Source organism: Dipodomys ordii, unplaced genomic scaffold (assembly GCF_000151885.1).
Source record: "Dipodomys ordii isolate 6190 unplaced genomic scaffold, Dord_2.0 Scaffold25, whole genome shotgun sequence".
In the NCBI taxonomy this organism is placed as follows: domain Eukaryota; kingdom Metazoa; phylum Chordata; class Mammalia; order Rodentia; family Heteromyidae; genus Dipodomys; species Dipodomys ordii.
In genome coordinates, this window is record NW_012267241.1 from 19,182,477 (window position 1) to 19,206,591 (window position 24,115).

The 24,115-nt window shown below is 42.1% G+C and overlaps 1 protein-coding gene across 1 annotated transcript in view; it reads left to right on the plus strand.

The window, feature by feature from the left end:
* The window catches only part of Tmem241 (transmembrane protein 241), a 126,229-nt gene that overhangs the window by 15,391 nt on the left and 86,723 nt on the right, over positions 1–24,115 (plus strand). The window contains exons 4-7 of the mRNA XM_013014865.1: positions 8,443–8,524; positions 17,245–17,322; positions 20,415–20,440; positions 21,807–21,858. Coding sequence (XP_012870319.1) covers positions 8,443–8,524; positions 17,245–17,322; positions 20,415–20,440; positions 21,807–21,858 — 238 coding nt within the window. The remainder of the gene's footprint in view (positions 1–8,442; positions 8,525–17,244; positions 17,323–20,414; positions 20,441–21,806; positions 21,859–24,115) is intronic.

Here is a 24,115-nt window from a genome sequence, read left to right on the forward strand (position 1 = left end):
TTGAATTATAGATTACAACATGATTGTTTATAAATGTTTATTGAATTTGAAATAGTTAGAATTCCCCACTAGGGTCACTTGTAAAGAGACAAATGAGTGTGTGTTTTTGCTCTCAATCCTGTTCTTTATTTTTTTTCCCTTTTTGGTACCAGTACTGGGGCTTGAACTCAGGGCCTGGGCACTATCCTTTAGCTTTTTCATTCAAGTCTGGCACTCTATCACTGAGCCCACAGCTCTACTTCTGGCTTTTTTTGTGTTTAATTGGCGATAGAGTCTCATGGATTTTCCTGCTTTGACTAACTTTGAACTCTGAACCTCAGATTTTAGCCTCTTGAGTAGCTAGGATTACAAGTGTAAGCCACTGGCACTTGGCTCAACCCTGTCCTTTAAAAGCAAGTAGCTGTCAGCCCCAGCAATTCAGAACAGTCTCTGAAAGTCTTGAGATTAGTAGCAGAAGAAATTCCAGCAATGATTATGACGAGATTTTGTTGTTATTGTGTTAATCTAGAAAATGGATTTTTTTTTTTTGCTTTTTTGAGAAACAGTCTTGCTATGTAGCCCGGGTTAGCTTGGAACTCACAATCTTCCTGCCTCAGTCTCCTGAGTGCTAGGATACAGATATATATATATATATATATATATATATATATGTATATCATATCTATCTATATATCATCATGAATGAAAACCAGGTTTTGAAATGACTTGATACATTGTGATTTACTTAGCAAATGTAAGCATAGCACACAGTAGACATTGTTCTGGATACTAAGAACATGCAGTAAACAAAAGACCAAAATCCTTGGTCACCCGAAGTTGATATTCTAGTTGAAGGAGACAGACAGCAAAGAATGATGGATCTGTCACAGGAATGGTATGTTTGATGGCAGGAAGTTCAGGGAAGACTAACGCTATGTAGGGAATGGATGTGCATCTGTGCACATGAGTGGATGGCACAAGGTTGCTAGAAGGACTCAGGGATAAGGTGACATTTGAACAGAGATCTGAGTTGATGCAGTTGGGCCATGTGAAATCTGAAAAGAGACGGTTCCTTTCAGAGGATGCCAAAATTCATTTTTATTTCCACTTGTGGACAGAAATATTGTATATACTCTTACCCATATCCAAGATGATTTTTCCAAGAACGGATTAGTGAATTTTCTTGATATGCAAAAAATTTTAAGGCATTTTATAGGAGTAGCCAAACAATATACAAACACCTTCCAGAAAGATAGCAATTTGTATTTCACAGTCATACCTAAAGGTGTTGTGAAAGCAGAAACTTTGAAAGAATTGAGGTTTTTGGACAAAACTTGATACATTTAGTTTTGAGATAGTTGTTTAATTATGAATTTCTTATATGTGGTCATTTGTATTTGTGTGTATATGTATATGTGTATTGTATGCATGTATATATGTGTATATGTGTATTGTACTTGTGTGTGTATGTATACATATATATTTATATGAAGAGGGAGTATGACCTGTTTTCGTCCATTGCTTTTTTTTAGGGAAATTGACTTGCTTATTGATTTATAAATATTCATTAGACAGTCTAAAGGATATTAAACTCCAGACTGTTTTCAACATTGCCAGTATTTCTTTCTCTTGGTTTGTCAATTTGGTGTGTTTTTGTCCTTGCCTTTTATGTATCATGCTTATTTATCATGCTTAGTGACATGTCTTTACAGTTATATGTAAAGTCAGGAGGGGACATTTGTTGAATGTGTTACATGTGGTCTCCAATTAACTAGCAAAAAGCTAAGCTGGAGGCATGATTCAAGTGGTAGAGTGCTAGCCAGAGTTGAGTGAGTGTGAGAGGCACTGCGTTCAAACCCCAGTATAGACAGATACCCAATATATATCCCTGAAGTAGTAAGTGTTAACAGTTACGGTTCTTCCAGTTATATAAATATAGCTGTTAATAAGCTGTGATCTGTGCAGCAGGTTCTCTTTCTTCCTCTTTCTCTCTTCTCCCCCTTTTCTTTTTTGATTGCTATAATCTGTGTATCGCCTGACTTTCTCACTGGTAAATTTGTGAAATGGAACTGGATGTATGATAACACAACACTGTGGACTGATTGGCTTATAAACAACAGATACTCATCTCTCACAGTGCTAGGGGCTGGAAAGCTCAAGGTCAACGGGCTGGGATATCTGGAGTGGGCCACTTCTGATTATCTGTGTTCTCACTCATCTCAGAGTGCCTTCCTAAGGATGTGAGTTCTCTTTATGAAGGTTCTGCCCTTAACACCTAGTCACCTTCCAGAGACCCCCTTCTTTAATATTATCACCTTAGGGATTAGACTTCACACTGTCAATTGGTGGAGCACACAAGTGTATGGTTTTGTGAAAAAGCCTTATGAAACTATAGATGACTTTTTTTTTTGGTACCAGTACTGGGGCTTGAACTCAGGGTCTCATGCTCTTCGTTTGGCTTTTTTGATCAAGGTTGCTATTTTACTAATTGAACTACATCTCTACTTCTGACTTTTTGGGTAGTAAATCAGAGATTTGTGGACTTTCTTGCCCAGGATGACTTTGAACCTTTATGCTAAGATCTCAGCCACCTGAGTAGCTAGGATTACAGGCATGAGCTACAGGTGCTTGGCCCATACAAGTGATTCTTATTGCTATTAATGATGAACAAAAGGAGGAAACTTTCTTAAAGAAAATGTGTTTGAATGTTATCCTCAGAACTTAAGGATAAAAGTGTACAGAAGTAATTGAGCTGGAAGCTGAAGGCTCATGTCTGTAATCCTAGTTGCTCTGGAGGCTGAGATCTGAGGATCACGGTTTAAAACCAGCCTGGGCAGGAAAACCTTTGAGATTCTTATTTTTAATTAACCATCAGAAACCCAGAAGTGGAACTGTTGCTTAAAGTGGTCAAGCAAAAGTGAAAAAGCTTAGGGATGGTGCCTGAACCCTGAGTTCAAGCCCCATGACCAGTCAAAAAAACAAAACAAGAAACCCAATTTAAGGCATACCTAATGTGCACCTTTGTTCATTAGAGACCTCCCTTACATTCGACCCCCTGCTTGACATCTCTGCTTGGGGATGTGGATGTAAAACATCTCAGGTTCATAATTTTCAAGATTCAGTGCATGATTTCTCCGAGTAAAACACATTCTAATTTTCCCTGCCTTAGCACACCTTAACCCAGTTCCAATTTATTATCCAATTACATTCAGAGAAAAATCTTTTGAAAATGCAAATCAGATTATGCTTTGACCTTCCCATTCCTGGGTTTGTCCAGAAATCTACTCAAGCTGTACTACCTACCTTTCTTCAGTTTTCTCTTGCCTCCAGGCCTCTCCAGAATTTTTGTATCCTATGTATGGCTTTACCCCAGCCCTGTGCCCTGTTCAGCTTTTTATTTTTTATGGTGCTAGGGTTTGAACTAAGGGCCTCCTGATTATTAAGTTGGCACTGTTTCAATGAGTCAGGACTTCAGCCTTTTTTTTTTTTTCAGGTTATATTTAGGTTAGGGCCTCCCTTCCTGCCTAGATACATGCCAGCAATGTAATCTGTCACTACTTTAAAGGTGGGATGACAGGCTCATTTTACTATGTCTAGCCTTCCTCTGGAAACAGTCTCATGGGCTTTTCTACCTGGGCTGGCCTTCAACTGCAATCCTTTCCATCTCAGCTTCCTAAGTAGCTAGGTATGAACCGTTGGTGCCTGGCCCCTTTTTATGACTAGCAGCAGCTGTGGTGTTCTGTTGGCGTGTGGAGGAGGAGGGCAGCCTCTCACTGATGTGTGTTCCAAAAGGCCTACAGCCTTTTTAGACACCTACAGCAGGTGTCTAAAGTTGTTAGTAAGTGTTCACACCCTCTGTTAGCTGGGATTACAGACATTCCTGTTGTCTGAGCACCCTGTAGTTTGCGCCCCCCCCCCCAAGTGAGCTGACTGTATCCTTAGTATCCCAGGTCCATTTGGAACAGATGCTCACACAGCCACCCTGTCACATTTGCCAGAAGTGTATTAGATCAAACAGGACTTGCATGCACTTTTTCTAGTGGAAGTTCTTTCTTTGTATCTTAGGGTAGAGGGGTTAAATACAAGATGTTCTGGGGTTTGTTTTCTTTCTTTTCCTCATGGCCACAACCTCTGGCTCTTATAGTACAGAACTCGGCAGGAGCTTCCTTTGTTTATTTAAGAGGGACTTGAGCACAAATGTCTGGAGCCCCACAGACCTTACATTCCAAAGTTAGGGGCCTGCTGCAGCTGGGCCAGCTGCTATCTCGCCCCGGGTGCCCTCTCCTTCCTCACCAGTGTTCTGCCTGCAGTGTAGGCCCTAGACTCCTTCCGGTGTACAACAGGGCACTGGCCTCTGTCCTGTCTCCCGTGATCTGCATGAGCTTAGTGTCACGTTTGATCTTTTCTTTTTTTTTTTTTTTTTTTTGTCGGTCGTGGGGCTTGAACTCTGGGCCTGGGCACTGTCCTTCCGCTCTTCAGCTCAAGGTGAGCGCTCTACCACTTGAGCTACAGCGCCACTTCCGGTTTTCTGGTAGGTTATTGGAGATAAGAGTCTTACGGTCTCTCCTGCCCGGGCTGGCTTTGAACTGCGATCCTCAGATTCTCCTGAGTAGCTAGGATTACAGGCGTGAGCCACCAGCCCCGTCTTCACGTTTGATCTTGTGAATGGTAAGGCGTTTTCTTCAGGGAGCAGCAATTGGCTCTGTTGCTGCTGGCCTATCCAGGTGGGAGATGGTGTCTTTCTTTCCCTGTGTACCTTGTAGACACCTAAAATATTACAGCAGGGCTATGGGTAACAGAACCTGTTCCTCAGATACTTAGCTGCTTCATCTGTTTACCAAATCCCTGTTGTTTTGTTGCTTGTGTGTTTATAGTCGGTGTCTCCCATTCAAAGCAGGGTGGAGGACGCGTGGCCCTTGTGGTCGTATGAAGCCCTCAAAATTATTTGGTACATGACAGGGTGGACATGTACACTATATGGCTCATTGGCTATCCACAGCTGTCTGCCTGTAGTCATAATTTTGTATGGCCCTTATTATAAATAGCCAAGTGGCCATTGGCATAAAAAAGTTTCTCACCTCTTCTAGAGCACGAGGCCTTGTGCCAGCAAGGTACAGAAAGATTATAAGCTGGGCCTTTAGCGCCACAGAGACCTTAATTCAAATTCTACTTTTGCCATTTACCAGCTGGTAATAGGATATTCACTGTGTACCTTTATTTGCTTACTTGCACAGTAGGGTAACAGTACAGGTGTTCCTGAGTTACAACGGGTTCTGTCCTGATGAACCCATCATAAATTGAAAATTCCATGAGTTAAAAATGCACATAGTTGGGCTGGGAAGGTGGCTCAGTGGTAGAGTGCTTGCCTTGCATGCATGAGGCCTTGGGTTCGATTCCTCAGCACCACATAAGCAAAAAGAAAAAAACCGGAAGTGGCACTGTGGCTCAAGTGGTAGAGTGTTAGCCTTGAGCCCAGAGTTCAGGCCCTACGACCAGACCCCCACTCCCAAAAAATGCACATAGTCTACAGAAGGTCAAATCTTGGCTTAGCATTGTTTTTGTTTTTGGTGTGTGTGTGTGTGTGTGTGTGTGTGTGTGTGTGTGTGTGTGTGTGTGTGTGTGTGTGTGTGTGTGTGTGTGTGTTCATGCTGCTACCAGGGATTGAACTGAGGGCCTCAAGCTCTTGATCAGCACTTTTACCTGTAGCTGGTATTCTACCACTTAAGCCATAGTTGCAGGTTAGTTTTTTGCTGGATAATTGGGGATAAGAGCCTCATGGACTTTTCTGCTTGAGCTGTCTTCAAACCTTGATCCTCAGATCTCAGCCTGCTGAGTTGCTAGGATTACAGGCATGAGCCATCAGCTCCTGGTAGTCCAAGCCTATCTGGAATGTGCTCAAAATACATGTTTTAGCTTACAGTCTAGTAGAATCATCAAGTGTTGAGTATATCGTGTGATTTTTAAACATACTGTGTGAGAGTGAAAAGCACTATGGATTAGGGTATGGCTGTCACACCATCTTCAAGTTTGAAGTTTTTTGTTGTTGTTCATGGGGCTTGAACTCTATGCCTGGGTGCAGTCCCTCAGCTCTTCAGCTCAAGGCAAGCTTCTGGTTTTCTGGTGTTTTTTTTGGAGGTGAGGGTTTCATGGACTTTCCTGGCTTTGAACTGTGATCCTCAGATCTCAGTCTCCTGAGTAGCTAGGATTACAGGTGTGAGCCACCAACGCCCGGCTCTTTTTTTAAAAAAAAATTTATTTTATTGTAAAGATGCTGTACAGAGGGACTATAGTTACAGGAGTACGGTAATGAGTACATTTCTTTTTTTTTTTGGGTCAGGTTGTGGTGCCTGAACTCTGGGTGTGGGCGCTGTCCCTCAGCTCTTCAGCTCAAGGCTAACACTCTACCACTTCAGCCACAGCGCCACTTCCGGGTTTTTTCTTTTTTGCTTATGTGGTACTGAGGAATCGAACCCAGGGCCTCAGGCATGCAAGGCAAGCGCTCTACCACTGAGCCACCTTCCCAGCCCAATGAGTACATTTCTTATCAAGCATTGTTACCCCCTCCTTTGATGTTCTCCCACTATGCCTTCCCTTCCCTACTTCCCTTACTCCTCCTCACCTCCCCCAAAGTTGTAAAGTTCATTTTCAATATAGCGTCTTGTGGGTATCATTGTTGCAGTAGGTCATCCTGTGCCCGTGTTTCAAGTTTGAAATCTTTAGTTGAACTATTGTGAAGTCACAGACCATCAACAATCAGGCTTCTTGTACAGATTTTAAAAGATGAAGCATGGAACCTGGTTTGTTGTCAGCACTCACTAAATGTTCACTGTAAGGCTAATTGTAAATCCCAGAACTTTATAAGGAGCTATGAATATCAGTTGAACAACTTGATCCACTGAGTAAGGTTTGAAGACCTTATTGCATCCTAAAAACTTTGAAATGCTAGGTCTGTGTCCGATTTTGGATAGAGCACTGGTCCCTGCCAATAAAACCAACAAAGCCATGTCTTGAAAGGCACTATTTTAGGAGCACAGTTCATTGAGCTCCTTGGGATGATTGTCTTCTATGCTGATGTCATGGATTTACTTTTCTTTGTTTGTTTCCTTTTCTTTCTTTCTTTCTTTTTTTTTTTTGGGGGGGTCTGGTCGTGGGGCCTGAACTCTGGGCCTGGGCGCTGTCCCTCAGCTCTTCAGCTCAAGGCTAGCACTCTACCACTTGAGCCACAGTGCCACTTCTGGCTTTTTTCTTATGTGGTGCTGGGGAATCGAACCCAGGGCCTCAGGCATACAAGGCAAGTGCTCTACCACTGAGCCACCTTCCCAGCCCCTGTTTGTTTCCTTTTCTTTCTTTTATTCCTTTTTTGCTGGTTGTGGGCCTGAACTCGGCCTAGGCGCTATGCCTCAGCTCTTCAGCTCAAGGCTAGCACTCTACCGCTTAGCCATAGCACCACTTCCAGCTTTTTCTGCTTATGTGGTGCTGAAGAATTGAACCCAGGGCCTCATGCATGCAAAGAAGCACTCTACCACTGAGCTACCTTCTCAGCCCCTCTTTCTTGTTTTCTCTCTTCTTCTTTCTATCTCTCCTCCCTCCCTCCCTTCCTTCCTTTTTAGCAGGTCCTGGAGTTTGAACTGTCCTGAGCTTGTTTACTCAAGGCTAGCCCTCTACTTCTGGAGTTTTGGTGATTAATTGTCTCACAGACTTATTTGCCAGTGTTGGCTTTGAACCACAATCTTCAGATCTCAGCCTCCTGAGTAACTAGGATTACAGGCACCCTTTGATTCACTTATTTGTATTCATTATTAGGGTAGTTTTGGGATTGGCTGCCTATATAACTGATGGTAGAAGCCAGTTACCACAGTGTGAGGTGCTCTGTGTGAGACAGGGATTTTGCTTTTCTTGTAGAGAATATGATCCTAGAAAAAGCAGTTCCTGGTGTGATCACAGTTGAATTAAAGAAATATGTCTTTCAGAAGTCTTTGAAGAGTCCTGGAACAGAATTCCAGCAATGCCAGGTTAATGATTGAAGTTAGCAGGTGGCCACCCAGCTGAAGCTCTAGGATTTATTGTTTTTAATTTATTACTTTTAAGTGTTTGGTTCATCCTCTTTTTCTTGTGATTTCATTGTACTCTGATATAGTGGAGTAAATAGGATATGTAAAATATTACTGGTCTTTGAAGAAAATCAGATCTGTTCTTTTCTCTAAATTGTTGCAAGGTTTCTGTCATTTCCAGTTCTGGGGTCTGTTATGTTTGGGGGCAGTAGGTTGGATGGCTTTGTCAGCCTCTGTCACTCTTCTTTCAGTGGCTATACCGATCACATCTCAGTGGGGTCATCAGGAATACTTTGCCATACTCAGCCAGCCTCTGGGGTGGGGGTAGGTCCCTCATAGGGACCAACCCTTCAGCTAGGTCTTTTGAAACAGACAGTTGCAAAGGCATTATGACTTTTCCTTCTCTTTGCAGATCTGATGTTTCCACGTGGCTTCCAGCTTCAGTGGTGTTTGTGGGTGTAATCTATGCTGGGTCCAGAGCCTTGTCCAGATTGGTAAGTGTTAGAGGTTTGAGAAATGATCCCTCTGTCTTCTTCCCCTTTGTGGGAAAAGTGGTGGGGGAGGGCAATCAGCTTTAATAAAGGAAAATACATTAGAGAAGAAGTTTGGGGCCTGTGCCAATCTAGGACAGTCCAAATAATTACATTATTGAGAATGCTAAAAATAATTAGTTATTTCCAGGGTTGGGTGGCTTACACTTGTAATTCTAGTTACTCAAGAAGTTTTGATCCAGAGGATCACAGTTCAGAGCCATTTGGTATAGAAAAGCCCATGGCACTCTACCGCCAATTAACTAGCAAAAAGCAGGACTGATGTATGGTTGAAGTAGTAGAATGCCAGCAGAGCAAGCAAGCCCATTGAGAACAAGGCTGAGTTCAAAGCTGGTAATGCTGAAAAAAATTTATTTTGCCATAGAAAGGGAATCCATTAAAACCACTAGAGCTAGCGCTCTACCACTTGAGCCACAACGCCACTTCCAGCTTTTTTTCTTTTTGCTTATGTGGTGCTGAGGAATCAAACCCAGGGCCTCATGCATGCAAGGCAAGCGCTCTACCACTGAGCCGCCTTCCCAGCCCCAAGTCCGTGACTCTTATCTCCAATAAACCACCAGAAAACCACAAGTGGTGCTATGGCTCAAGCAGTAGAGCGCTCACCTTGAGCTGAAGAGCACAGGGAAAGCACCCAGGCCCAGAGTTCAAGCCCCACAACTGACAAAAAGTAAATAAAATAAGAAAATCAAGAACAGCATTAATTTTCCCCCTTTTTTATACTGTGACTGATAACTATTTTTCTCTCTCAGAAAATGTACTATATTCTGACTTTTAGAAAAATGTGGAAATTACTAAATAATTTAGTCCTTATATTGTTTGTTATATTAGTCCCTGAGGTCTCAGATACAAAAATAATAATAAAAAAGACCCAACAAATACCGTCTGCCTAAACTGGCTAACAATGTTATTGTTACAACAACTCCAAGATTGCAAAATAGAGGGCAAGAATGTATTTTGAAATTAAATCATCTTTTTTATTTCAAGATTCATAAGCTTGAGAAGATGGGATGTGTACTGGAAGGGGGAGAAACTTCCTGGGTGGCTTCGGAACTGACCCATAGCTCAGCTCTTTGTGGCTTGCACTGGCTTTCTGCTTAGTCCCTACTGCCCCTTCTGAGTTCCTCCAGGCTGGTGAATGTTGTCCCACTTTACACCATTCTGCCAGCAGAGGGCGTTCCTTCGCCTGCATCAGAGTATAGGATTGTGGAAAAACAATGTGTTGCTCAAAGTCTTGTTCTGCAGAGTTAATGGGTACCAGAATTTTGAAGGTTCACTAAGTCATGTATTATGCTTATATTAATATTTATTATTTGTATAGTGCTTTTTCAGAAGTTTCCTTTTATGTGTTTTTCAAAATCACTGGACAAGTCAGGGGGAGACGACAGTCACTAGACAGAGGCAGAAATGTATACTGGTGTGGAAAGTCTTATTTACTTGCATCTAGTGCCAAAACTGGGGTTTGAACTGAGGGCCTCAGGCTTTTGCTTGGCTTTTTCCATTACAGCTGGCACCGTACCATTTTGAACCACACTTCCACTCTAGTTTGTTGGGGTTTTTTTTGCTGGCTTATTGGAGATAAGAGTCTCAAGGTTTGTCTGCTCAGGCTGGCTTCAAACTACAATCCTCAGATCTCAGCCTTCTGAGCGGCTAGTACCTAACTTCACTCTTTACCTTTGGCCTCTGTCCAGATTGGTTTCTTTAGGACCAATGCACATGGATTTTTGAATGAGCCCAAGGTGTAGTAGTTGTATATTAGTTCTATTTGTAGAACTGAGAACAACTTAAGGGAGGTATTACTTATTTTAGCTCATAGTCTCAGAGATTTCAGTCCTCCATCCTTGGTTCTGTTGATTCAGGTCCACAGTGAGGCCGAACACCATGGTGGTAGGGAATTGTGGAGGTGAAGGCTGTTCGTTTCATGGTGGGAAGAACCATAAAGTATGGAAGAAACTAGAGACCAGCTATGACCTTCAGTGGCATTTTCCCAATGACTTATTTCCTTCAGTGAGGCCCCTCACTTCTGGAAGTTTCCAGAACCTTCCTGAATAGCACTACTAGCTGGGGACCAAGCACTCAACCCATGAGCCTGTGGGAGAACATTTCATGTTCAAACCTTTAGATTCTTTTGACTGCACGTAATAGAAAACTTACAAAGTAGTCTCAGCCAAATTTGGGAGTTCATATAACTTAAAGGGTATAGAATAGAGCCCTACTTCAGTCATGATTTAATCCATAAGTTAAAATGACATAGTTCTGTTCTCTGTCTTTGTCCTGTGTCATAGTCAGGTCAGCCCCTCATGGGTATAGTTGGCTTTGGGCTCATTTCCTCCTAGTTTTCTTGTGGAGACGTCTTCCTCATGCTCTTGCATGAGTCCCAGGCTTTGCTTGAATTGGATCATTTGGGGTCAGGGACTATACTGATCTGAAAACTAGGCAGGAGGCTGGGCTCATGTTGCTGGGCAAGTCCCATCCACTGTAGGTAGACAGGCTTGGAGTACTGATTGGCCTGCTCTGGTCAAACAGGATCCCTACATGAATCCCAAAGTCTGAGAAGAAAGTGTTGTGGATTCTCAGTGCTGAGCTTCTTACCCAGAGAAGGGGCAGGGATTTGACACCTCTCCAGAGTCTATCACGAGTGTCAGGCAGTTGGAGAGTTCTGTAAACTAGAACAATGCTTCTCAGTGTGATCTCCGGATGTGCCAAAGGGAAATTTGTAGCAGGATGTACCTTAGCTTTTAGTATTAAACACTCAGTTTAGTGCACCTGGCTTTATTTTCACAGCAAGACTTTTTGAAGAAGGAAAGCAGCATATTGATTTATACTCTAAGCAAACATTTGCTTTCCATTCTGATTTGAGCTTTTAATCTCAAGAACCAGCAGTTGAGTGTACTTGGTGTAGAGCATTGCCTTCCTTAATAGGCAAAGAGAAGCTACTCAGTTCAAACACTTTGAACAAAGGGTAACAACCTAAACCCAGTGTACTCAGTTATGGAGGAGGGCTCGTCAGAGACACTGATTTTCAGTAAAAGAACTCAACCCAGCATCTTTTCTTTGTTTTTGGAATTGTTTCTATGTGGCTGCTTAGACATTCCTAGGGTGGATAAACATGAGGCACTCCTACAGTTTGTGTTGGGTAAAAACTGGCACCAATATGCTGGTGCCAAAACATCAGTTAATGAATCCTTAAGGAATGAGGGCAAATGCTCAGTTAAAAATCTGTGCATATGTTGCTATGTAAAACACTTCATCCAGGTAGCTGTGCTCCACGGAGACAAGGTCTGGAAGTTCTGTTCTGTGCAGCTCCTGAGAGGAAGCTGAGTGAACTCTGCAAAGGCCCTGTGGGAAGAGTTCTTTGTTGATTTTCCCATCTCTCAATTGAATAGCATGCAGAGTTGAGGGAAAGGAGATGATTCTTGTATCCATTCAGCAAATATTTGTTAGGGACCTACTATGTGTGGCGAGCTTAAAAACAAAGAAGACTTGGTTCCTGAAGAACTTAAAAAGGTTAGGGACAGTGAGAGACACCATGGGAACAGCCATCCGTTGTGAGGTATGTGTTGAGCATTTCCTGTTGCCAATCTTTAGTTTCTCTGATTGTGTTGCAGATTGAACTCAGACTTATTCTTGCTGGCCAAGGGCCTTACCATGGGGTCATGCCCTCGACCCTTTTTTTGCTTTAGTTATTTTTCAGTTAAGATCTTGTACTTTTTTTCCCCCGAGCTGGCTTTGGACAGATCCTCTTACTTACATCTCCTGAGCATAGTGAACCAATATGATCTATTTGTTGAGATGAAGTCTTGCTAACTTTTTGATCTGGTTGGCCTAGAACCTCATTACTCCCTATTTCCATCTCCTGGGTAGCTGGGATTATGGGCGTGTGTCACCACATCTGGCCTCAGATAAATCTTTTAAAATGATCTTTATTAGCTTACATTAACTGTACAAGGGGGAGTTTCATTGTGATATTTCCATATGTGCCTGTACTGTATCCTGATCAATCCCCCTATCTATTCCTTTAGCCCCTCTCTGTCTTTGGTTATATTAATTCTTACCCTCTGTTTGCCCCTCATCCTATTACCTACCTCCCACAGAGCTGGCTTTACTTAACTCTTCCTGTTCTGTTTTTGTTCATTTTGTTTATTTGTTTGTTTGTTTTTGCCAGCACTGGTGTTTGAACTCATGGACTTGAGGTAGCTTGGCTGGGTAAGAACAGTGGCTTTCTAGTTATCTGGCTCCACTGAGGAGTAGAGGGAGATAACTCTCCCCAAATCCTCTAGATGCATGATTTCTTGTACTCAGAATTCTGATAAAAATCAGACAGACTCACATATTTATAAGTTACCCAAACAGAAGAAGGTGGGATTGATATTCTTTCACAAAAGTTAAAAAGCTGAGCCAGGACTTGTGGTTGCCTAAAGGTCATGCATACCTATGCAGAATGACCCACGGCCCTGGCTGTGGGCAGGGCTGGAGCTTTCCATGGAAAACTGTTGTAAGTCAGTTCTACCACTTGCACAAATAATCAAGTTTTCAGTATTCCACTCTGGGAATCAGTCTAGATATCCATCAACACACGAATGGGTAAAGAAAATGTTTTATTAAAAAATCTATGAACCAATTCTCCTAAAAACAGGAAGAAGGCAAGGATGCCCACTCTCAACACGTCTCTTCAATATAGTTCTGGAATCATTAACCAGAGCCATAAGGCAAGAAAAAGACATTAAAGGGATCCGCATAGGGAAGGAAGAAGTTAAACTACCCCTTTTTGCAGATGACATGATATTATACCTCAATGATCCCCAAAACTCCACCCCCAAACTCTTAGAACTTATAAACCACTTTGGCAAAGTGGCAGGATACAAATTCAACCCACAAAAATCAGTTGCCTTTTTGTACACCATACAAGCAGAAAGGGTAATCAAATAAACAACCCCATTCACAATAACCTAAAAAAGTTAGGAATTAACCTAACCAAAGATGTAAAGGAATTATTTAATGAAAACAATAAAAGCCTAAAGAAAGAAATCATAGAGGACACCAGGAAATGGAGAGATATTCCATGTTCTAATATAGTGAAATGGCCATACTGCCAAAATTTGATACACAAATTCAATGCAATTCCCATTCAAATCCCAGTGACATACTTTACTGAAATAGAGAAAACAATCCAAAAGTTCATATGGAACAACAAAAGGCCTAGAGTAGCCAAAGCAATTCTAGGCAAAAAACCCCCAACAACATGGAGGGATCATGATACCAGACTTCAAACTCTACTATAGAGCCATAATAACGAAGACAGCATGGTACTGGCACAAAAACAGACCCGAAAACCAATGGAATAGATTAGAAGATCCAGAAATAAAACCACATGCTTACAGTCAGCTGATATTTGACAAAAGAGCCAAAGACATACAGTGGAAGAAGCACAGCCTCTTCAACTACTGGTGCTGGGAAAACTGGGTGGACCCCAACCTATCACCATGCACTAACATCAATTTAAAATGGATTGAAGACCTTAATATCAAACTTGAAACTCTGGGACTACTGTAGGACAGAGTAGGAGAGACAGTTGAACTTATAGGCACAAGCAGGAATTTCTTGAACAGAGTCCAAGGGTCACAACAAATTGGAGAAAGAGTCGACAAATGGGACCACCTTAAAATAAAGTTTTTGCACAGCTAAAGACATAGCAACCAAACTAGAAAGACAGCCAACCAATTGGGAAGAAATATTTACTAGCAATATATCAGACAAGGGGTTAACATCCTGTATATACAGGGAACTCAAGAAACTAATCCCTCCCAAACCCAACAAACCAATTACTAAATGGGCAAGGGAACTAAAGAGAGACTTCTCAGAAGAAGAGATAAAAATGGCAATGAAACACATGAGGAAATGTTCACCATCCCTGGCTGTAAGGAAAATGCATATAAAGACAACCCTGAGATACCACTTTATCCCAGTCAGAATGGCCTGCATCCCAAATTCAGCCAACGACAAATGCTGGAGGGTATGCAGATTAAGAGGAACTCTATTGCATTGCTGGTGGGAATGTACAACCACTTTGGAAGGCTTTCTGAGGTACGTCAGAAAGCTAAATATAGACCTCGCCTATGACCCAGCCATACCACTCCTAGGCATCTACCCTGAGCAACAGGAACCAGGATACAAGGACACGTGCACCTCCATGTTCATTGCAGCACTGTTCACAATAGCCAAGATATGGAAACAACCCAGGTGCCCAACTGCAGATGAATGGATCCAAAACTTGTGATACCTATATACAATGTAATATTATGCAGCCATTAGAAAGGACAAAATAATGGCATTTGCAGGAAAATGAATGGAACTAGAAAAATAAAATCATATTGAGTGAGGTAAGCCAAGAGCAAAGAGACAAATGGCACATGGTCTCCCTGAGATGTGGTTGTTAAATACAAAATGTAAGGAGCTAGGACAAAGTAAACAGGACTTGAGAAACAAAAGACCTCCACTCATCTTGTCGACTAAATGACCCCATGCTGCTGACCACATATATGGTATATATGTGCACATCTGAGGGAAACTAGGAGGAGGATACAGAATCAGAGGGAAACAGGAGGAAACATACAACAGAGGGCCACTGGACATTGATGAAAACGAACTAAGCAACTCAAGGGCAGCAATAGTAGGGAGGGAATTAGAGGGATAGAGGGAACAGCTAATACCAATCAAAAGGAAAGAAATGTATATACCACCCAATTTAGAAGAAATAGTTGTATTGTCAAAGCTCATAGAATTCACAACTTTTTTTTAATTTTTTTATTTTTATTTTGGATCCGGTCGTGGGGCCTGAACTCTGGGCCTGGGCACTGTCTCTCAGCTCTTCAGCTCAAGGCTAGTGCTCTACCACTTGAGCCACAGCACCACTTCCGGCTTTTTTCTTTTTGCTTATGTGGTGCTGAGGAATCGAACCCAGGGCCTCAGGCATGCAAGGCAAGCGCTCTACCACTGAGCCACCTTCCCAGCCCAGAATTCACAAACTTTATAGACCATGATAATGACAATTTGCCTAATGAAGGTTTGAATGTGTTTGTGACTTTAACTAAGTATCACTATCTCACAATGCTGTGAAATTTGTGAAATTTATGTAATCACTTAATCACAATAAAAATTATTTTTAAAAAATCTGTGAGATCCTCTTCTTAATGCATAGCTGAGATTCGGAAGATTGTGGTTCTCAGACAGCTTGGCCAGAAAAATCTGAGAGACTCTGTCTCGATGGAGGGAAGCTGGACCCAGTAGCATGTGTCTATAATCCCAGCAGGAATAGGAATACTGAAAGCAGGCAGATCAAGCCTCAGGCATGTTCTCCAGGTAAGAATGAGACCCTGTTCTCAAAAATAATCAGTGAAAAACAGGGCTGGAGGTGTGGCTCAAAGGTATCAAGCCAGCCTAGTAAGCTCAAGACCCTGAATTCAAATCTAGTATTGACAAAAAAAAAGAAAGAAGAAAGGTGATTTTAAGAGGAGAGAAAAACCATGAGTTGAATTGTTAATGACAGATAAGTGAGGGTATAAGATTCTTTTAAAAAAGGGAAGAAAAAAGCCTATAATCCTAGCTATTCAGGCAGCTGAGATCTGAGGACCACTCTTCGAAGCTAGCCTGCGCAGGAAAGTCCATTAAGACTCTTATCTCCAGTTAGCTGCCAGAAAACCGTAAGTGGCACTGTGGCTCAAAGTAGTAAAGTGCTAGCCTTGAGCACAGAAGCTTAAGGACAGTGCCTGAGTTCAAGTCCCACAATTGACAAAGAAATAAAAGGGAAGAAAGCAGTTATTGTTGGCTTATACCTACAATCCTAGCTACTGAGGAAGCTGAGATCTGACGATATTGGTTTGAATCCAGACAAGAAAGTCTGTGAGATTCACCTCCAGTTAACCAGCTCCAGTGATAGAGTACCAGCCTTGAGCCAAAAAAAAAAGATGCTCAGGGACAACATCCAGGCCCGGAGTTCAAGTCCTAGTACCTCTCTCTCTCTCACACACACATATATATAATTCTCTCTCTCTCTCTCTCTCTCTCTCTCTCTCCCTCTTCTTCTCTCTCTCTCTCTCTTTCACATACACACACTCATACACACTCTGTCTTTCTCTGTCTCACACACACCAAGAAAAAAGATGTCAGGAATGAACAAAAATGAAACAGTGAGGCAGATTCAACTGCTGAAATAGAGAAGAGTCATAAAGTTATAGAAGTTTAAAAATCAGGGTGAACCTCTATCTATACTCCATAAAAAAGCACTATTGCCTGTACAAGTTTTTGTTGCCACAGATCTTTATATTTACTGATTTATTAAATATTTTTGTGCCAGTCCTGGGGCTTGAACTCAGGACCTGGGATCTGTCCCTGCCTTTCTTTTTGTTCCAGGCTAGCACTCTACCATTTCAGCCACTACTCAATTTCGGCTTTGTTGGTAGTTTAGTGGAGATAAAAGTCTCATGACTTTCCTGCCTGGGCTTGGCTTTGAACCACAATTCACAGGTCTCAGTTTCCTGAATTGCTAGGATTACAGGCATGAGATACCAGTGCCCAGCTATAGTTCTTTATTTTTAAGCAAAAATCAACACTCATGTCTGTGAGATCAAAGAAAATATTTTCATGCTTATTATTCTGTTTTCTCGCAGGCTGTTCCTGTGTTTCTCATTTTGCATAATGTAGCTGAAGTTATCGTCTGTGGGTACCAGAAGTGTTTTCGGAAAGAGGTAAATATGCAAAATGCTCGTTTGGCTTCCCTTACTTTAAATTTTAAAGAAGTACTTTACTGTTTTTTTGTGCCAGTCCCAGGGCTTGAACTCAGGACCTGGGCAATGTCCCTGACTTTTTTTATTTATTTATTTATTTTTATTGTGAACATACTGTACAGAGGGGTTACAATTACATGGGCAAGATAATGAGTACATTTCTTATCAAGCATTGTAGCCTCCTCCTTTGTTTACCCTTCACATCCTTCCTAGCTTCCCCCCGCCCCCCCTCCAATCCTCTCCCCCCCCCCACCAAAGTTGTAAAGTTCGTTTTCGCCATGACAACGTGTACTTCTCATTGTTGCAATGGGTCCACCTGTATCCTTATTTAAACGACTTGTTTTTCCCCTTCCCCTCCACAAATTATACCGACATCAAATACAGTGAAAGCAGGGGTTATACTGTGGGGGAGGGACATACAAAGCAACAAAGAAATAATCTTATAAATGCGTTAGAAACAAATGCATGAAAGAAAAAAAACATTTAAATACATATCTAAGGGTTCATTTTCCTAACATCACCTTATCTGACCTTTTCTGCTTGACTCATACATATACTAGATATTGCAAATAAGGGAAACCATGGGACCTATGTTTCTTTGGGCCTGGCTTACTTCACTTAATATAATTTTTTCCAAGTCTTTCCATTTCCTAACAAATGTGTCCCTGACTTTTGTGCTCAAGGCTAGCACTCTACTACTTGAGCCACAGTTCCACTTCTGGCTTATTTGGTGGTTAGAGATGAGAATCCCACAGACTTTATTGCCTGAGCTGGTTTCAAACCAAATTTTTCAGCTAGCTGAGTAGCTAGGATTACGTTGTAAGCCAACAGCGCCTGACACTTTTCTTTTGATGACCTAATGAGTATCTTCTCCTGCTGTCAATTTCTAGTCAGGACTGGCAGACAGTGGTCACTCATTTCAGAGAAACCCGCCTTGACCATGATCAGTTGCCCAAATGTGATTGCCTGTAATGAGGCTCCAGCCCAGGGCTGACTTAGACTCTTATGACACAAAGAGGAATTAGCTGTGGGCCCAGCTCATCCCAAATGCAAGAAAATGCATGGCAGAATTTCCCACAGGGTGCTAGTGGTTGGCCCACCCCGAGAGGAATCCCCTTTCTTTCCAGTCACAGCTCTACCTCATAACCACTGGAGCAAGTCCTTCACTTTTAGGGTCTCCTCTGTGAAAGGCCACAAAAACCATCCAACACATGGAGGGTGAAGAGTCATGGGGCTTGAATTCAGGGCCTAGGTGCTGTCTCTAAGCTCTTTTGCTCAAGGCTACCACTCTACCACTTGAGCCACAGCTACACTTCTGGCTTGTATGGTGATTAATTGGAGATGAATCTCACACTTTCCTGCCTACACTGGCTTTGAACCATGTTTTAAAGATCTCAGCCTCCTGAGTTGCCAGGATTACAATCATGAGTTTAAAAGGACATCCCCTTAATCTCTACCCTCTCTGTTCCTACTTCTATTAGACTGTCAAAATTTTGGTTATATTTGGGTCAGAAACTTTCATAAACACATTGTGCTAAGTGTGGTCATTGCTAAAAATGATGCAATAATTCAGTTAAGAGTCCAACCAGGTGCCTTTGTCCTCATTAATTATCCTGTGGTGGGTGGGGCAGGTGGGAAGGCCATGGGGGGAGGGGGCAACTCTTGCCACCAGGGGGCAGTACAACTGTGGTTGCCTTCCTAGGCTCTAGATTGGGGTTTGGTCAAAGATCAGAGATGAAAGATCCTAAAGATACAGCCAGAGCCTTACACAAATAGAATGCATTTATTTAATAATGCAGTCTTAGATATTGCATAACACATGAAAACTTAAGCTAGCTTTCATGTCAAACCTTGTATGTTTTTGTGGTCAACTCTTTACTTCTAAGCAGTATGTGTGTTATCTGAACCAGTGGATAAAATGGTAGTTGATTCTTGACTAGGAAAATGGCCCTTCTTAAATATCCAGAATGAACCTGCCATATTATCTTTCTTCTTCCTGTATCAAATATAGAAAAATTGGTACTTGTCCCTTTTGTAACTTTCTTCCTCTGGTGCAAAGATTAGTACCCTTAAACTGATGAATTAAAAGTTGATAGAGGAAAAGTTCAAAGTAGAATTTCTTCATTTTAAGTTTTAAAGGCCAAGTTTTATTCCCCCAAATGCTGTTCTTTCTCTGTTTTCCAACTTTGGGAATAAAAGATTCCTTTTTTTTTTGTAATGCCAGGTGCTGGTGGCTCATACCTGTAATCCTAACTACTCAGGAAGCTGAGAGCTGAGAATCTCTGTACAAAACCAGCCCAGGCAGGAAAGTCTGTGAGACTCTTATCTCCAATAAATCCATTAATCAGGAAATTCTGGAAGTGCAGCTGTGGCTCAAGTGGTAAAGTGCCAGCTTTGAGTGGAAAAGCTAAGGGACATCACTCAGGGCCCAGCACTGGCACGCATTCGAAAAATAATGTCCCTTTTTCTTGTTTCTTAATTTTCACATTATAGCAGGTAACTTATAAAGCTGCTCAGTGTCAGAGCTGGGTTAATGAAAGGAGTATTTAGAGATAGACGTGGCCACAGTGGTACATGCCTGTGATCCTGTCCTACTAGGGAGGCTGAGGCAGGAGGATCATTTGTAGTTAAAGGCCAGTGGAGGTAACATAGCAAGACCCTATTTCAAAAGTAAGTAAAGAAATAAGTGAAAATAAAGAGACAAACCTAGAACAGAAGTTAAGATAGCACATAAATTTCTTTTCCTACACTGCTTTGATTTCTCTCTGAAGACTGACCCTGACATAATTTTATTTTTCATTGGTAAACATAATTCTAATGGTGAAAATGCTTTGTTGAAGCCACTCAACTCTCAACTGAGTCATCCTTCATTTGATCCAAGCAGAAAAGATTCAGTAAATACACACATACGAAAAAGCGGCAAGCTCTGAAACCCCCTAATACATTTCCTCCTAATTTATTTGCCTTGTAATCTCAAGGTTTTTTAAAGGTTTTATTTTAAAGGGGAAAATGTTTTTATAGACTAATTAGGTCTTTTTTTTTCTTTCATACAGAAAACATCTCCTGCAAAGACCTGTAGGTAAGTTAAAAAGAAAAAGCACTCTAAAATAGAATATTTAACCTGATTTTAACTTGGGTTGATAAGCTGGTGAAGAGTTGTACTATGAGGCACGGATAGAGAAATTTATTGTGAGAAGTCGTATTTCCCAATAGCATGTCTTATTTCAAAAGTTAATTTTTTTTGCAATATTTTCTTCTGAAGAGAAAAACGAATAAAACCAACCCACAGATTTCACCACTGATGTCTCCAAATCCCAGTAAGAGCTGGCAGGTGTGAGGGAGAACAAAAAGGAAAATCTAGATATTTACTTAAAATATTCATGTGTGCAGTTTTTTGGCCTTGTATATTTTTTTCCATGGAGGTAAAAGACAAGCCTGTGAGTCCCTGAATTGTGGTCTGGGGCCACAGAAAAGTGATGCTGTATAGGCAACAGTGCCTCAGTTTCTCGGTAGAATATGATCGTGGCTGCTCTGTCACGTAGGTCCTTTCAATCCACATTCTTATTCTGACCCCAGTGCCTTGTTTCCTGGATGCTGCTTACTTCCCCTTTAATAATTATATTCAGTCCTAGAGGTAGAGAACTGAGATGTGTGTGTGTGTGTGTGTGTGTGTGTGTGTGTGTGTGTGTGTGTGTGTACATATACTTATATACACATACACACACACATATATATACATACATATATATTTGTTTTTATGGGGGAGGAGAACTTTGCTGCTTGGGCTGGCTTTGAACTTCAACTCTGGATCTCAAGCCCTAAAGAAGCTAGGATTTCAGGCATGAACCACTGTCACCTACTGTTTTCACACATCTGTTATTTTGTGGACCGTCCTTCAGTTTGAGTTTGTTTTTGGCATTTCCTTAGGCTCTAGTTCAGCTTCTGTGTGTTCGGCAGGAACACCACCTTGGTGATGTTGTGTCCTTAGTACATGGACTCGATGCACAAGAGGTGGGTCTGTTCTGCTGTAGGAGGATACTGAGTGCAGTCCTTCAGTTAAGGTCTTTCCACTGGCATGATTGTGATCTGTTTCCCCAGTTCACCACTCACATATTCTTGAAGACTGGTAGTTGAAAACTTCCTTTTGTCAGACATTGGACAGGTACACTTTTTCTTGAGGGAGCCAGCTCTGGTTTTCAGTTATCCTGGGAATGCCTGGCTCTGGGAACTAGGCAGCTGAGCCACCAAGAAGGAAAGCTTTGTCTGTGGAGTACATAATGGAAAAGGACACAGGTAGTCAGGTTCTTAGAGGATGATAGGAGAACTGGGTTACTCTCACAGCCTTTTTGCCTCCTCTGAACTCCAGTGGATGCGTGTCAGCCTCCACTCAGGAAGTGCTTTGATGTTGAAAGGTGAAGCTGCCTGTTTTATCTGCCTATCCACAGTGCCCTCTTCCTCCTGGCTGCTGCGGGGTGCCTTCCCTTCAATGACTCCCAGGTAAATCCAGGTGAACTCATTGAGCCTTCGAAGAACCTTTCACTCTCTGAACCTCCCAGGTCTGCGCAGAATTTCCTAGTCCTTTCAGGATAGCTTGGCCTAGCAAAAGCATCCAAAAGCTCACTGGCTGGCTACCATTTGGCTTAGCTATGCCATTGTCCCTGGCTATGGGGCTCTGGTTCCTGGGAACATGCAGTCCACCCTATGTTTGTGCTGGTAAACCCACATTCCTCCACTTATGTCACCTCTTTGTTTTCCTGTCATTCAAGGACATTTTTTTTTTTTTTTTTGCACAGTTGGGGGGCTTGAACTCTGGGCTTGGGCGCTATCCCTGCACTCTTTAGCTCAAGGCAAGCACTCTACCTCTTGAGCCACAGAGCCACTTCCGTTTTTCTAGTGGTTTATTGGAAATAAGAGTCTCAGGGCCTTTCCTGCCCAGGCTCGCTTTGGGCTGTGATCCTCAGATCTCAGCCTCCTGAGTAGCTAGGATTACAGGCGTGAGCCACCAGCACCCAGCTCCAGGAGTTTTTTTTTTTGTTGTTGTTCTTAATGTATATTTTTTATTGTAAATATACTGTGTAGAGGGGTTACAGGTACAGGAACAAGGTAATGAGTACATTTCCTATCCAGCATTGTTATACCCTCCTTTATATTTCCCCTACCATACCTTTCCTCCACCCTCCAACTCCTCCCCATCCCCCCCAAAGTTGTGAAGTTTTCAACATAGTGTCTTGTACATCTGATTGTTACAATAGATCATCCTGTATCCTCATTTCAGCATTTTGTTATTTCCCTTCCCCTCCCCAAATTAGAAAAATGTATATACAGGATGCAAGACACTGGACTCAAATACAGTGACAACAGGGGTTGTACTGAGGGGGGGGGAACATACAAAGAAACAAACAAAAATCACATAGTACATTATAAGTACATTAAAAAGAACAACAAGAGAGATAAAATCTCTTGGGTCCCTATCTTGGGGTTCATTTTGCTTAGCATCAGCTTATATGGTCATATGTACATAGCTTTTGACCTCTTCTGCTTGTCTCTAGGACGTTTTTTTGCAGGGCGATTTTTACTTTTTATCCTGTGTCCCAAGTTGAGTTTACTTCACTTAACTGCAGATTTTATCTGTTTATTAGGTTTTCTTTCTTTACTCTCTTCTTACCCTCTCTCCTAGCATTCTTTTTTATTTTTTTTCCTGTTGGTCTTGGGGCTTAAACTCTAGGCCTAGGCACTGTCCTTGAGCTCCTTTTGCTCAAGGTGAATGCTCTACCAATTGAGCCACAGCACCACTTCTGGCTTTTTCTGTGATTAATTGGAGATGAAAGTCTCACAGACTTTCCTTTTTCTGCCCAGGCTGGCTTAGAACCATGATCCTTAGATCTCAGCCTCCTGAGTAGCTAGGATTACAGGCGTGAGCCACCAGTGCCTGACTTTCCAAACTTTCTTAAGTGTCAGGCACTGCACCAGGCCTTGAGGGTACAATGATTAGTCTTTGTCCTGGCAGAACTTGGACTCTGTTCAGAGCAGGAGTTGGGGGAGATAGCAGATCATTACATCACAGGGAGGCCAGGGCTCTGGAGACGGGAGACTCTGGAGACCTTGAAGCTCCTATGAGAGCCCAGGGACTCCAGAAATAGGAACACTACCAATTATAGGGATACTGCTGTGTGTGGGCTCTGTGCCAGTATCTTACGTGCCCTGTCTCATTTAAAAATTCATGATTCTGTAAGGATAGGGACTATTATCTCTAGTGCATAGTTAAGAATAGTACAATTCAAAAGGTCATCAATAGAGTAAGTGGGGATTTTAGAATTTAATCCAGACCTTTCTGGTACTTGTGTGAGACTCTGCTTACTGGTGGTGAATCTGGAAGAATGAGGAAGAGTTATCCAGGAGAAGCAAGCAGGCAAGGGCATAGTCCCAGAGGAGTCATGAATAGTCTGAGATTCAGCTTCAGGGAGTACTTACTATATGTCTGCCCTGTTCTAATTTACAACGTAGAGAAGGCTAGGTGGAGCTGGAGACAGGGAAATGGAGAATAAGGAATCTATAGTGTGTGACAAATGATGCTAAATTCAAAGAGAATCACAGAGAAGGGAAGAAGGGTTCCCATGGCTCAGTTGGAGGGGAAGCATCATGCTTGGGAAAGTGCAAGCCATCCTTGTTCTGTGGGATATACAGGGTTATCGATGAGACAAGAGAGGTTGTCTGGGGTCCTGAGTTTGGAATTTAAAACGGTGTGGTGGCCGGG